Genomic DNA, 14,564 nt, shown 5'->3' on the forward strand with positions numbered 1-14,564 from the left:
GAAAATGACACCAAACGTGAACCACAAATCCAAACGTTAGCTGGGCGGAAGAATTTCTACAATAGAAAACCAGAGCTGGGCTGCTCTGTAGATGTGGAGGTTTGGTGTGCACATCCAGACACCAGAATGAGCCCTGTGTGATAACAGGACACACCATCTCTACCCCGACTGACCGTGCAGGAGCACAACAAGGGGAAGAAAAGCACAACAAGATTGCACCCGCCCCCTCAACTGCCCTTAAAAATCATGTCTGAAGAGATGAAGCAAAGATCCACTACGGCAAGAGCTGTGGAAGCTGCTTTAAGTACCCTACAATACACATGGAAAGCAGTTTGTAGTGCCACCCTCCCACAACACTCCCCAAACAGCAGCAAAGATGTTCATCAGTCTGCATGTTACCAACTGTTACCCAACACATTGCACATGTCAGGCCAGAGGCAGCACAAGGAACTGTCTCTGATGGAAGATATTCATGACCTCGAAGGACTCTGTGGCCCTTTCAATACCACATATTATCTCAAGATCCAGAAAGCCTCCAACATCAGACCCTTGGAACTTGGGAAAGAATCCTGGGCAGAAACACTCCGTGCCAATCCTGCCTCCTGCTAGGCATGCTCCATTCCTCACTTTGTAACATTAATTCTCAAGAAAAAGGCATCATCTCACATCTCCTCTTCATCTCTTCTGATGTCATGGACCATGGTCTTACAAATTATTTCCAGTTCTCTCAGATAAGTCTTCCCTGCTCCAGAACACCATCCCAGTTTTCACAATGACTCTGCTGGACCAACCAAAATGGTGAAATCACTCTCTGCTGATTGAAAATGCATTAGACCAGAAGTCCAAATCGTCAGCTGTCCCCATATCTCCCATAGAGGAAAATGACAGAGGATGAGGACAAAGAACAAATCACAGCTGATACCATCAAGGTCAGCACTCTGCAAAGGCAATACGGCGGTACAAAGTGCCTGCGGGTCTGTTACCCGCACAGCCTCCTTCTTTTGCGCTGCTACAGTAAACCCGGGAGAAAACACAACGTACCAGACAGCAAAAGCGCTGTCTGCAGGGCTGACTCCTTAGAAAAGTGACTTCATTTTAGGAGAAAACATTTCATATCCACACCAGCAAACCTCAGCTGCGGACAGGAATATCACACGGGTGCCGCTATACCTTTTTCTTTAGCAAGCCTTCCCCTCCCACCAGCAGGAGTTCTTGGGCTGCAGGAGGACCCTGCGACAGCTGCAAAGGTGCCTTTGATTTCTTAAGCACCCGTCAAGCACCCACCGCCCTCCAGCCGCGGCAATTTGGCCTGGATCGCAGCAGCTACTGCACGGGGCACAGAAGAGAAGGCGCAGAAAAAGGAGAAAATAAGTAGATATGAGCAAGATATTGCCACTGACCGTGTCGAGGAGAGCGGAGGGCTCCGGCTGCGTGTCCTTGGGCGCGGGGCCGGGCGGCGGCGGAGGGAAGTTGGGGCTGAAAACCATGAGGTCGCTCTTGGCCGCGCCGTCCGCCACGCACAGGCTGCGGCTGTGGCGCTGCGAGTACGACCAGCTGCCCACTTCGCTGGCGCACACGAGCGTCGTGGGCCCGGGCCCCGAGAGCACGGCCGCCCGCGGCGCCCAGCGCGACGCCCCGTACAGCACCACGGCCAGCAGGAAGAGGCTCGACACCGCGCAGATGGCCACCACCAGCCACACGTTGGTCGCCGCGCTCGCCGCGCCGGGGCCGAGCTCCACGCCCAGCGCCGACCGCGACACCGACGACGACGACGACGACGACGAGGATCCCGCGGCCGCGGCCGCCTCGGCGGCCTCGACCAGCGACACGCTGAGCGTGGCCGTGGCCGAGCGCGCCGGCTCGCCGTGGTCGCGCACGACGATCAGCAGCCTCTGGCGAGGCCCGTCCGCCTCGTCCAGCGCCCGCGCCGTGCTCACCTCGCCGCTGTAGAGCCCCACGCGGAACGGGCCCTTGCCCCGCGGCTCCCACAGCTCGTAGCGCAGCCACGCGTTGTAGCCCGAGTCGGCGTCCACGGCGCGGATCTTCGCCACCACCTGCCCCGCCGGCGCCCCCCACGCCGCCCACGCCCACAGCGTGCCCGACTCCGAGCCCGCGCCCGCCGCCGCCGCCGCCTCCGCTGCCGCCACGCCGCCCGCCTCCGGTGCCGAGCCCGCGGGCGGCAGCAGCGCCGGCGCGTTGTCGTTCTCGTCCAGCACGAAGAGCTGCACCGTGGCGTTGCCGCACAGCGGCGGCTCCCCCGCGTCCACCGCGCGCACCTCGAACTGCAGCACCTGCAGCTCCTCGTAGTCCAGGGGCCGCAGCGCCCACAGACGCCCGCTCTCCGCGTCCACCGACACGTAGCTCGACGCCGCCCGCCAGCCGCCGCCGCCCGCGCCGCCCTCCCACACCGAGTAGCTGACGCGCCCGTTGCCCGCCTCGTCCGGGTCCCGCGCCCACAGCCGCGCCAGCTCCGCGCCCGCCGCGTTGTTCTCCCGCGCCAGCACCGTGTACACGGCCTGCGCGAACGCGGGCGCGTTGTCGTTCACGTCCGACACCGGCACCCGCAGCCCGCGGCTGGCGCGCAGCGCCGGCGCCCCGCCGTCCTCCGCACGCACCTCCACCTCGTACTCCGACACCCGCTCCCGGTCCAGCGCCTCGCGCAGCACCAGCGAGTACGAGCCCGCGAACGTCGCCTCCAGACCGAACGGCGACGCCGGCCACACCCAGCACCGCACGCGCCCGTTCTCCCCCGAGTCCCGGTCCGACACGCTCAGCAGGGCCACCACCGTCCCCACCGACGCGTCCTCCGCCACCGGCACCGACAGCGACGTCACCCGCACCTCCGGCGCGTTGTCGTTCACGTCCAGCACCTTCAGTTCCACGCTGCAGTGACCCGACAGCGGGGGCGTTCCCTTGTCTCTCGCTTCGATCTCCAGGTCATAAGACTGAACGTCCTCGAAATCCAGTTCACCAATAGTCCGTATTTCCCCGGACTTTTCGTCAATTTTGAAAAGGTCCTGTATTTTGCCAGAAATTGCGTCGCTAAAAGAATAATATACCTCTTGATTACTTCCCTCATCTTTGTCTGTCGCTGTTAGATGGTAAAATACAGTTCCCGAGGCCGTATTTTCCGGCAGCTGCACTTTATACACCGACTGGTTGAACTGGGGCGCGTTGTCGTTTGCATCCAGCACCGAGATCACCAGCTCCATTGTCCCACTCAGAGACGGCCGGCCCCCGTCACTCGCCGTCAGCACCAGCCGGTGAACGGGAATCGTCTCGCGGTCCAGAGGTTTCGTTAAAACAAGCAGTACGGAGATTTTATTTTCGTCTTTGGATTTCACTTCCAAGCCGAAATGCTCGCTGGGGCTGAGTGTGTAGGAGAGCTGCGCGTTCGCTCCGATATCCGCATCCGACGCGCCCTCCAGAGGGAAACGAGACCCCGGCACAGACAATTCCGCGATGCTGAGGTTTTTGCGGGCGGCGGGGAAGATGGGGGCATTGTCGTTGATGTCGGTGACCTCCAGCTCCACATGGAAGACGCGCAGCGGCCGCTCCAGCAGCACCTCCAGGCGCAGCCCGCACGGCGCGCTCTTGCCGCACAGCTCCTCCCGGTCGAGCCGCGAGCTCACCAGCAGCGCGCCGCTCGCCCCGCTCACCTCCACGCTCGCCCGCCGGCCCTGCGCCACCAGCCGCAGCCGCCGCGCCTCCGCCTCGCCCGCCTCCAGGCCCAGGTCCTGCGCCAGACGGCCCACCACCGTGCCGGCCTTGGCTTCCTCCGCCACCGAGTAGCGCACCTGCCCGCCCGCCAGCGCCCAGGCCGCCTGCAGCACCAGCACCCGCAGCACCGCCGCACACCAGCGCTCTCCCATCGCCGCCGCCGCCGCCGCTGTGGCCGCCGCCGCTCTGGCTGCCGGCCCCGGCCCGGGCCCCGCACGGCTCCCCGCCGCCGCCCGGACGCACCGGCTCTGCTGCCCGGCCCGCGCCGCCCCCCCGCGCTCACAGCCGGGCTCTCCGCCGCACCGGGGCGGAGCCGCCCACACGCCGTTCCTGAGCCTGCAGCGACACCGTGCGCTGCTCCGCCGCCTCACCCGATCCGCCACAGCGCCTCTGCCTCCGCTCCGTCATGGCCGCCTGCTCTGCTGTTTCTTCCTACCATGATTCTCTTTCTTTTTATTATTCATGTTTTGTGTCGCTCGCTGTTCCTTGCAAACAATCCTTCATATCTTGTTCTTACCTCGTCTTTCTTACTTCATGTTGCTTTCTTCGCTCAATTCCCTCATTTTAATAATATTTCGTTTCCCTTCTCTCTCCTACTTTCCCCCCGTCTTTCTACTCTTTCCTCCTTCTCCGTCTTCTTTTCCTTCATCTTCTTCGTCATTGTCCTCACCATTCTTTACTCCCTTTTTTTTTCTTTTTCCATCCTCCACCATTCTTTAGCCGCACTGCAAAGTTCGTCAGTTGCCTCCAGCGCTGCGACACTGATCATCGAAGTGGGAGCCATCAGCGCCGGATCCCGATGCTATGGCCAGGATGGAGTTTTGTTATGTACCAACTCCAACTCTCTCGGCAGAGGTAGGTGCGTTCTGCTCATCTGCTGTATTGTCACTTCTATTTTTCTATCTTGTACTTTTCTCCCTTACTTTTCTTTTGGCTTTATTTTTACTTGCATAAGCTCCTTACTTTCTTTTAAATCTTCTTACTTCCTTTTCCTGTTTATTTTTTGCCCTTCTGCTCTCTCTCTTTCCCTTCTCTTTCCTTGTTCTGTTTTCCCATCTTTTCTTTCCTACTTATCCCTGTCCTATTTTGCCCCCTCCTCTTCTAATTCCACCTTCTCTATTCTTCTCCTTTTTTTCCTTGGCCAAAATGTTTTCAACGTCCTCACAACGAACAATGTAAATGTCCTTTGGAAAAAGATCTCATTCTTTTATTTGACACTGATTCCTTCAAGTCTATATTTAATTTTTTATCTCATTTTCTACTTCTTTCTTCCTGTCTCTTTGTCCTTTCTCTCTTCCTTTATCTTTGTTTTCTTTCCTCATTCTTTGTGCCATGACATTGCCTTTCACATTTTCTGCTTCCATCCTTGTAACTTCTGCTCATTTTTTCCTTCAAGAAATATATTAAAGATATCTACAGCACCCCTGCCACAAACCACAGACATGCCTTTGGGCCAGAGTTCTCATTTCTCTTCCCTACCACCTCCTATCCCTGTGGATAGGGAACAACGAACAACATTTCTGCTTACCTCCCACCCATGCACCTGCAGATTGCCCTCCCTTTAGAACAAAGGCCAAACTCTTCAGCCTCAAGTCCTCTCAAGGAGCTGCAGTAGCACAGCAAGGCAGTCAGATGGCAAAGAACAGCTCTGCTACATCAGAACAGGCTCCACCACCCTCTGACACAAAAGCCTGAGAAACAGCTGCTGAGGCACCTAATGAAAGAGGCTCCGAAGATTCCAAACAACCCTGACGAGTCCCTCATTCGGGAACTCAAACTCATCACAGCCCGGCACAATGATCCTCTGGTGTCACAAACGCACAATGACATCACAGTCGAGCAGTCCTGCTACCCTTCTATGAAGAGCTCTTCTTCCTGACTCATGTTCCACCTGCAAATCCAACCCAAAACCACAAATGTAACACCATGGCATTGCCACTGAGAATATCTGCTGCATGCCCAACAACATCTATCCCAAAAATGCATTAATGTCACTTCTCCATCTGTCCTTGCTTCCACGTGCTCACCCTGTGCCAGGCAGCAACAGGAAAGGAATGAGAGCAGGCTGTGGTGCTCCAAACCCACAGGCATTTCAATCCAGGCAACATTCAGTCAATCCAATATGAAGACACCACAGCTGAACAGGAACCAAAGTACTTTTGCCTCTCACACACAGCTTCTTCAGGTACAAGCAACTCACCCGTAGCATTGCTGGTTGCTTTTTCAGGAAAAGAAACACCAGAACCAGGAGTATAGGATTTGAGGGAACGTGTCCCTTGATGTTACCAGCAATTTCCTGTCCCTAGCAAGACCGAGACCAGAGAAATAACCGAGATAATGTTCCAAGAAGGCTGGCATGATACAAATTTGCAAAACTTTCTGTTTGACCAACAACATTCCACACAAAATACAAGCATTATCAGGCATGTATGGCAGGTAGTGTCACAAGCAGCAATGTCACAAGGAACAAGAGAGCACAAGAATATGCAGAACTACAGGAGGCCCTGACAGGGTCCCAGGGGAGCAGCCCTATGCACATGGGCCTTTTCTCAAGGTTTGCTACTTATATTCTTTATCCCATAGCATGTGAAATGAGATCTCTGTAACTCCTCCCCAACGACATAGATTGTGTTCTACTCAGTAGCCACATTTTCTTTAGGCAACATTCTTCCCTGCTCAAAGTCATCCTCCCCACCTCACGGGTCCAGGCCCTATTTAGTGCCACATGCAGGATCACTGCCAAAATATCAAACATTGCTAGAACCCAGCAATATGACCCAGCTGTAAACTCTGCTCTGCGTGATTCAATTCTTTGTACATCCTCATCTTCCTACATGATTGGCATAGAGAACATACTGAGGGCTGCAAAGCCACACAGCAGCTGGCAGGCTCTCCCCAGCTGCCTGTTCACCACCAATGCTTTGCTCCTTTTCAGCAATCTCAGGTGGAAACACCACAAAGCTTCATTTAGAGTTCATGAAGATTCTGTGATTAGAATTGTGACAGCTCTGACCCCAGTCCACACATCTTTATATCATCAAGAGAACCACAGCAAATACCAAAGCACAAAAGCACTCCCAAGGTCAGTTGAGTGGGAGAACTTGTACCACATGAAACCAGAGCTGGGCTGCAGTGCAGGTTTGTGCCTGCAAACACCAGAAGGAGCTCTGTGTGACATCAGAACAAATCATCTCCCCTGAGGCCACCTGTGCAGTGCACAAGTAGGGGAAGTTGAGCACATAAAGATTACAGACTCATTGTCCTTATAAATCCCACCTGAGAAGGAGCAAGGAACCATCATGGCAACACCAATGGCTGTGAAAACATCTATGAATGCCCACCATGACACCAGGACAGCATCCTGAAGCGCTTCCCTTCCACAACAGCAGTTCTGAAACAAGCAGCTCATCCAACAACATTCAGCACTCTCCATCTCACCAGCTCTTACCAACGTACGGCCTACACCAGGCAGGCAGCAGCACAGGGCTTATCTCTGGTGAAAGATACCAAGAAGCTCAAAGAACATTTGTGAGCATTTCAGTATCAAACACTGTCTCATGATCAGGAAGGTGTCCCACTCCAGACCCATAGGGCCTGGGAAATAATCCTTGGCAAGAGCATTCTGTTCCATCCTGCCTCACACTTTCCTTTAGTGCATCCTCCACTCACCACTCTGAGACGTGTTCTCAGGACAAAATACAATCTCATGTTCTTTTCTTATATCATGGCCCGTGGCCGTCCCATGGATTTGCAGTGTCCCCAAAATCATGTTTTCCCACTTCTCAAGGTCACCCTCCAGAAAAGGAAATGGCCAGGCCCTACTCAGTTGTCACAGACCCCAGTTTTATTCCTATCTCAAAGCTCAACACGGTTTTTGCTTATCCTTCTCAGCAATGACAATACTATAATAAACTCAGGGATGGCGCTGTCCATGCAGCTTACAGCAGAACCTCTGATGCTGACATTTCATGTTTTGTGATGCTTCAGCTATATCAGATGGAAACACCTGGGAGTAAAATTCTTTCTAAAGATGATATTGGGACAACTCTACATGGTCACGTCATTGATGTCATGCTCTGAGAAAAAAACCCCAAAGTAATGGTGGGAACAAAACTCTAACGTGATAGTTACTGTGTAGGAGAGTGTTATTTGAGACTTGTTGAGGGGAATGGTGGTTCTTTGATTTTTGGGGCTGTTGCTTTGTTTCTTCATTACAGAAGAAATTTTGAAGGCTTTGAAGGCATTTGAAGTGATGTCACCATTGATGTAAATTTTGAAAGAACACAAAAACAGGCCAGTGTATTTCATGCTATTTCTCCAGCCAGGATCACAAATCCACAACCTCAGGAACAGGGGCAGCAGGAAAAGAAAAAAATTTCTTCCTTGTTACACTTTCCTTGGGCCATACTCCTTTGGCCCTATACTTTATGCTACTTTTAAAGCAACATAATATGTGGGAAAAGATCATGGAAACATGGAAATGTTAGTCACACCTTCCCTACTTTCTTAATGAGTCTGGTGGTAGAATGAAAATGGAGAACTCTTGTCTATGAAAATACAACGGTCACCTTGCAACAGACATTCTCGTGAGCAGAATTAGAGGGGATAAACAGTTTTCCATAAGAAACCAGACTAACACCAGCACGGTCAGCAGTCACCAAAGGCAATAATGCAATACACAGTGCTTGGCGGACTGCAAACATCAGAACCTACATTTTTTCCGATCCTTCAGCAAGGTCGTTGGGAAATACTACACACAACCAGGCAAGGCTGTTTCCAAAGCTGACACCTTGGGACGCCTCTCATCACAATCGGCAGTGATACCATTCTAGGACATAAGAGTTTACACACAGAGCAGGAAATTGCAGCTAGAGACCAAAACTGCTCTGCGGTGCGCCAATAACCCTATATTCCCCCGAAGGGCAGATCAAAAGCTGCCACTGATTTCTTAAGCACCCGTCAAAAACTCATTGCTCTCGACCCATGGCAACGGAGCCTGCACACCTGGCAGGACAGAAAGCTTAGTTAGGGGTGAGAGACGAGCAAGATATTGCCACTGACCGTGTCGAGGAGAGCGGAGGGCTCCGGCTGCGTGTCCTTGGGCGCGGGGCCGGGCGGCGGCGGAGGGAAGTTGGGGCTGAAAACCATGAGGTCGCTCTTGGCCGCGCCGTCCGCCACGCACAGGCTGCGGCTGTGGCGCTGCGAGTACGACCAGCTGCCCACTTCGCTGGCGCACACGAGCGTCGTGGGCCCGGGCCCCGAGAGCACGGCCGCCCGCGGCGCCCAGCGCGACGCCCCGTACAGCACCACGGCCAGCAGGAAGAGGCTCGACACCGCGCAGATGGCCACCACCAGCCACACGTTGGTCGCCGCGCTCGCCGCGCCGGGGCCGAGCTCCACGCCCAGCGCCGACCGCGACACCGACGACGACGACGACGACGACGAGGATCCCGCGGCCGCGGCCGCCGCCGCCTCGGCGGCCTCGACCAGCGACACGCTGAGCGTGGCCGTGGCCGAGCGCGCCGGCTCGCCGTGGTCGCGCACGACGATCAGCAGCCTCTGGCGAGGCCCGTCCGCCTCGTCCAGCGCCCGCGCCGTGCTCACCTCGCCGCTGTAGAGCCCCACGCGGAACGGGCCCTTGCCCCGCGGCTCCCACAGCTCGTAGCGCAGCCACGCGTTGTAGCCCGAGTCGGCGTCCACGGCGCGGATCTTCGCCACCACCTGCCCCGCCGGCGCCCCCCACGCCGCCCACGCCCACAGCGTGCCCGACTCCGAGCCCGCCGCCGCCGCCGCCGCCGCCTCCGCTGCCGCCACGCCGCCCGCCTCCGGTGCCGAGCCCGCGGGCGGCAGCAGCGCCGGCGCGTTGTCGTTCTCGTCCAGCACGAAGAGCTGCACCGTGGCGTTGCCGCACAGCGGCGGCTCCCCCGCGTCCACCGCGCGCACCTCGAACTGCAGCACCTGCAGCTCCTCGTAGTCCAGGGGCCGCAGCGCCCACAGACGCCCGCTCTCCGCGTCCACCGACACGTAGCTCGACGCCGCCCGCCAGCCGCCGCCGCCCGCGCCGCCCTCCCACACCGAGTAGCTGACGCGCCCGTTGCCCGCCTCGTCCGGGTCCCGCGCCCACAGCCGCGCCAGCTCCGCGCCCGCCGCGTTGTTCTCCCGCGCCAGCACCGTGTACACGGCCTGCGCGAACGCGGGCGCGTTGTCGTTCACGTCCGACACCGGCACCCGCAGCCCGCGGCTGGCGCGCAGCGCCGGCGCCCCGCCGTCCTCCGCACGCACCTCCACCTCGTACTCCGACACCCGCTCCCGGTCCAGCGCCTCGCGCAGCACCAGCGAGTACGAGCCCGCGAACGTCGCCTCCAGACCGAACGGCGACGCCGGCCACACCCAGCACCGCACGCGCCCGTTCTCCCCCGAGTCCCGGTCCGACACGCTCAGCAGGGCCACCACCGTCCCCACCGACGCGTCCTCCGCCACCGGCACCGACAGCGACGTCACCCGCACCTCCGGCGCGTTGTCGTTCACGTCCAGCACCTCTAGCTCCACTCGGCAGTGACCCGACAGCGGGGGTGTCCCTCGGTCTCTCGCTTCGATCTCCAGGTCATATGACTGAGTGTCCTCGAAATCCAGTTCCCCGGCAGTCCGCACTTCCCCGGACTTTTCGTCAATTTTGAAAAGGTCCTGTATTTTGCCAGAAATCGCGTCGCTAAAAGAGTAATATACCTCTCGATTAATTCCCTCATCTTTGTCTGTCGCTGTTAGCTGGAAAAACACAGTTCCCGGGACCGTATTTTCGGATAGCTTAACTTTATATACTGACTGGTTGAACTGGGGCGCGTTGTCGTTTGCATCCAGCACCGAGATCACCAGCTCCATTGTCCCCGTCAGAGACGGCCGGCCCCCGTCACTCGCTGTCAGCACCAACCGGTGCACGGGAATCGTCTCACGGTCCAGAGATTTCGTTAAAACGAGAACTACGTATATTTTGTTTTCGTCTTTGGATTTCACTTCCAAGCCGAAATGCTCGCTGGGGCTGAGTGTGTAGGAGAGCTGCGCGTTCGCTCCGATATCCGCATCCGACGCGCCCTCCAGCGGGAAACGGGACCCCGGCACAGACAATTCCGCGATGCTGAGGTTTTTGCGGGCGGCGGGGAAGATGGGGGCATTGTCGTTGATGTCGGTGACCTCCAGCTCCACATGGAAGACGCGCAGCGGCCGCTCCAGCAGCACCTCCAGGCGCAGCGCGCACGGCGCGCTCTTGCCGCACAGCTCCTCCCGGTCGAGCCGCGAGCTCACCAGCAGCGCGCCGCTCGCCCCGCTCACCTCCACGCTCGCCCGCCGGCCCTGCGCCACCAGCCGCAGCCGCCGCGCCTCCGCCTCGCCCGCCTCCAGGCCCAGGTCCTGCGCCAGACGGCCCACCACCGTGCCGGCCTTGGCTTCCTCCGCCACCGAGTAGCGCACCTGCCCGCCCGCCAGCGCCCAGGCCGCCTGCAGCACCAGCACCCGCAGCACCGCCGCACACCAGCGCTCTCCCATCGCCGCCGCCGCCGCCGCTGTGGCCGCCGCCGCTCTGGCTGCCGGCCCCGGCCCGGGCCCCGCACGGCTCCCCGCCGCCGCCCGGACGCACCGGCTCTGCTGCCCGGCCCGCGCCGCCCCCCCGCGCTCACAGCCGGGCTCTCCGCCGCACCGGGGCGGAGCCGCCCACACGCCGTTCCTGAGCCTGCAGCGACACCGTGCGCTGCTCCGCCGCCTCACCCGATCCGCCACAGCGCCGCCGCCTCCGCTCTCCCATGGCCGCCTGCTCTGCTGTTTCTTCCTACTGTGGTCGAATTTCTTTCTCTCTTTGTCTCTTTTGCCTTTCCTCCTTCTTCTTTCTTTCCTGTCTTCTCTTCATTCCTTAGCCTAGTCTACTTTCCCAGTTGTCTCCTCTCGTTTTTTTTTTTCTGTTTTAATTCCCCTTTCTTCTCTTTGTTCTCATTTTCCTCCTTTCCTTGTCATGCCCTATCGTTTGCTCCTCTTTCCTTTCTCTTTCGATCCTTCTCTCTTCCTTACCCTTCCTGGTAGATCGTTCGTTGCCTCCAGCGTGCGATCGACATCATCAAACAGGAGTGATCAGCACTAATTACGGACATCAGCGCCGGAGAGGTTTTCTCCGTAGGCCGGACGTTTTTAGGGACCAGCTCCGTTCCACATCTAGAGGTAATTCCTTTGCGTGTTGGTCATCTCGTTCTGCTTCTCTCCGTCCTTTCTTCTTTGCTAATTTACGGATATATATTCCTTCTTAGCTTTCTCCTTCATTCCTGTATTCTTCTGCTATATATTTGGTGCACTCTTGTAATTTAGGGGCTTCACCCTATTTTCTTTTCTTTGTAATCTTTTTTGCCTCCTTTCTTTCTTACTTTCTCACCTTCCTTTCTTTTTGTGTGCAGTGATACCGTCAATGATATGTCACTAAAAGAGTTTATGGTTTCTTCAGTTTTCTCTCTTTCCATTTATTTCTTCATCCTTCTCCACTTCTCGTTTATTTCTGCATTGTTTCTTCCTTCTCCTCTTTCTCATAGTCTTCTGCTTCCCTGATTCCTTCTCTTCTCTTCTCTTCTCTTCTCTCTCTTCTCTTCTCTTCTCTCTCTTCTCTTCTCTTCTCTTCTCTTCTCTTCTCTTCTCTTCTCTTTCTCTTCTCTTCTCTTCTCTTCTCTTCTCTTCTCTTCTCTTCTCTTCTCTTCTCTTCTCTTCTCTTCTCTTCTCTTCTCTTCTCTTCCTTTTCTCGGCTCCACTTTGTCTCTTTAACTAATTTTTCGTATGATTACATCACTCTCAACATGGAGTGTGGACTTGGCTTTTGGTAAGAGTCCCTTTCCTCTTTCCTGCCGACTTTCATCTCTCCAGATGAGGAACAAGCTTCCTGCTTTTCTGCAATTTATGCAAGACAGACAGACTTGCATAAGTCCCTTCTCCATCGCTTCCCTCCTCTTTTGGAAGACGGACACACTTCTGAACCCCTTATCTCGATGAAGAGAATCCACCTCACTCTGACAAAGTCGCCCAAACCCCAGATATTTCAACATCTGTGCAAAAGGCTTCGATGGCACCAAAACCCCAGGGGATTGTTTGAATCTTTCCTTCGGAGATTCAAACCCATCAGAGCCCAGCACACCAATCCTCCAAGAACGCTGAAAAAGCACGGGACCACCACAGCTCCAGTACGCTATTCATGCAGCTCGATGAAGAGCTGTTCTCGCAGTCTCCTTTTCCACCTGCATGATGAATGGCAAGCTCTTGCTTCTCCATTCCGGCAGACAAGCTCTGCCAGGATAGAGCAAGAACCTCCTTATGCAGGGGCAGAGATCTCCAGCTAGCAGACGTTCTGCAGTTTGTCACCAATGACACAGCCCACGTGCTACAAAGCATGTCCTTTCATCAAGGAAGATTCTTCCCTAACCAAATTCAGCCTCCCTCTGACAAATCCCCAATCCCTACGCCGTGCCACTCAGAGGGAAGGATCACTGCCACAGTACGCAGACACTGCCCCACCGCAACAACATTCCTCATTAATGGGGGGGGGGGGGGGGGGCGGGGGGGGTGGTGGGGGAAGAAAATAAAAGAAAAATAAGAAAAACATGTACAGTCTCCCTTTCTCCATCCCGGCAAAGCCGATTTTGTGGCTGTGGGAAGATTTTCTACCACTCTTTGAAGCTTCAGGGCAAAATCGTTCGCATGCCCACACAGCTCTCACCGGCCCTCGTTGACATTCAGCACCTGCCCCCGGGCCCCGCAGGCACCGGCCCCGCGACCACAGCACCTCCCTAAGGAGCACTAAGGACAGGAATAACTTCTGCTGCTACATCTGTAGCTTCTGTACACAAACCAAGGCTCAAAACATTGTTAAATACGATTGTGCTACTGACCTGTTTGTGTTCCTGCTTTATTATCTCCGCAGTGCCACCGGTTCATATGGAAACCTGCCGCTGTGGGCAGTCAGGCTTTCTGTGGGTATAAATGATGTCTTGATTCCAGATCCATCCCTGATGCCATTTTTGTCTGGCCTATGCCATCAATGCAAAGATGAATTCTTCCTACTGTGCATTTGTAACTTACCTGTATTTTCATATCATAACCAGCAACAGGGTTTTCTCCTCGAGGAAGGCATTCAGACAGTTTATATTTCATATCCCAAATCCTGGTGGAACTAGGCTTTGAAGATAAAGAGTGGTCCTCCCCTCCAGCGCTTCTCTCGAGCAGAGCAGCTCACGGTAAACAGCAAAAGGAGCCTCTGGCAGGCACTGCTGCCGCCGAGAACTCGGGTTTATTACACCCATTAGTACATAATTTTCTCATTCCTAATATCCATACGAGTTTTGTCCATCTCTTCCTTGGATTAGGTTTGCAGATTCACACTCAACCGTAGACCACAGGTAAACAGACACAGGCAAATCCATTCTATCAAGTGGAACAGCATTTGTTAACTTTTTCCAGGTGCAGGCAACAGAATTGATCTTTTTCATAAGAAAGGACTGGCGAGAAAATCCTGCACAGCATAATTTTTGTCAGGTTCATCTGGAGACATGTTCACGAACTTGTGAATTTCCTGGACTTTTCTGGCAGTTTGTTTTAATCTCTGTAGCAAAAGGAAACAGAGTAGTTTGGGTGGAGATCACTGTCTTGACTCATGGATGGGAAGAGATGCTGGGGATGATCTTCTATCAACAAATCAATCATGTTTGCTCCGTGTGAATCCAGGGCAAGAGGTGTTTAAGCACGACAGATTTCGGCTTTTGGCTTGGGTTTTTTTCGTTTGATTGGGTTTTTAGTCTGATTCTGTTTTGGGTTGGTTTTGGGTTGGT

General features: G+C 55.4%; 2 protein-coding genes across 2 annotated transcripts; both read right to left on the reverse strand.

Annotated features, from left to right (window-relative positions):
* Nucleotides 1-591: 591 nt before the first annotated feature.
* LOC128795661 (protocadherin alpha-2-like) lies at nt 592-3,905 on the reverse strand. Its single transcript, XM_053956649.1, has 2 exons — nt 1,401-3,905; nt 592-778 (listed from the first exon to the last, which is right to left on the reverse strand). The coding sequence occupies exons 1-2, from the start codon at nt 3,870-3,872 to the stop codon at nt 728-730; spliced, it is 2,523 nt and encodes an 840-aa protein (XP_053812624.1). The 5' UTR covers nt 3,873-3,905; the 3' UTR covers nt 592-727.
* Nucleotides 3,906-8,679: 4,774 nt separating this feature from the next.
* Nucleotides 8,680-11,292, reverse strand: LOC128795843 (protocadherin alpha-2-like). Its single transcript, XM_053956910.1, is given in 1 exon segment — nt 8,680-11,292. A coding segment is annotated over 1 exon segment (2,580 nt). The 5' UTR covers nt 11,260-11,292.
* Nucleotides 11,293-14,564: the final 3,272 nt, after the last annotated feature.

Source organism: Vidua chalybeata, chromosome 15 (genome assembly GCF_026979565.1).
Source record: "Vidua chalybeata isolate OUT-0048 chromosome 15, bVidCha1 merged haplotype, whole genome shotgun sequence".
In the NCBI taxonomy this organism is placed as follows: domain Eukaryota; kingdom Metazoa; phylum Chordata; class Aves; order Passeriformes; family Viduidae; genus Vidua; species Vidua chalybeata.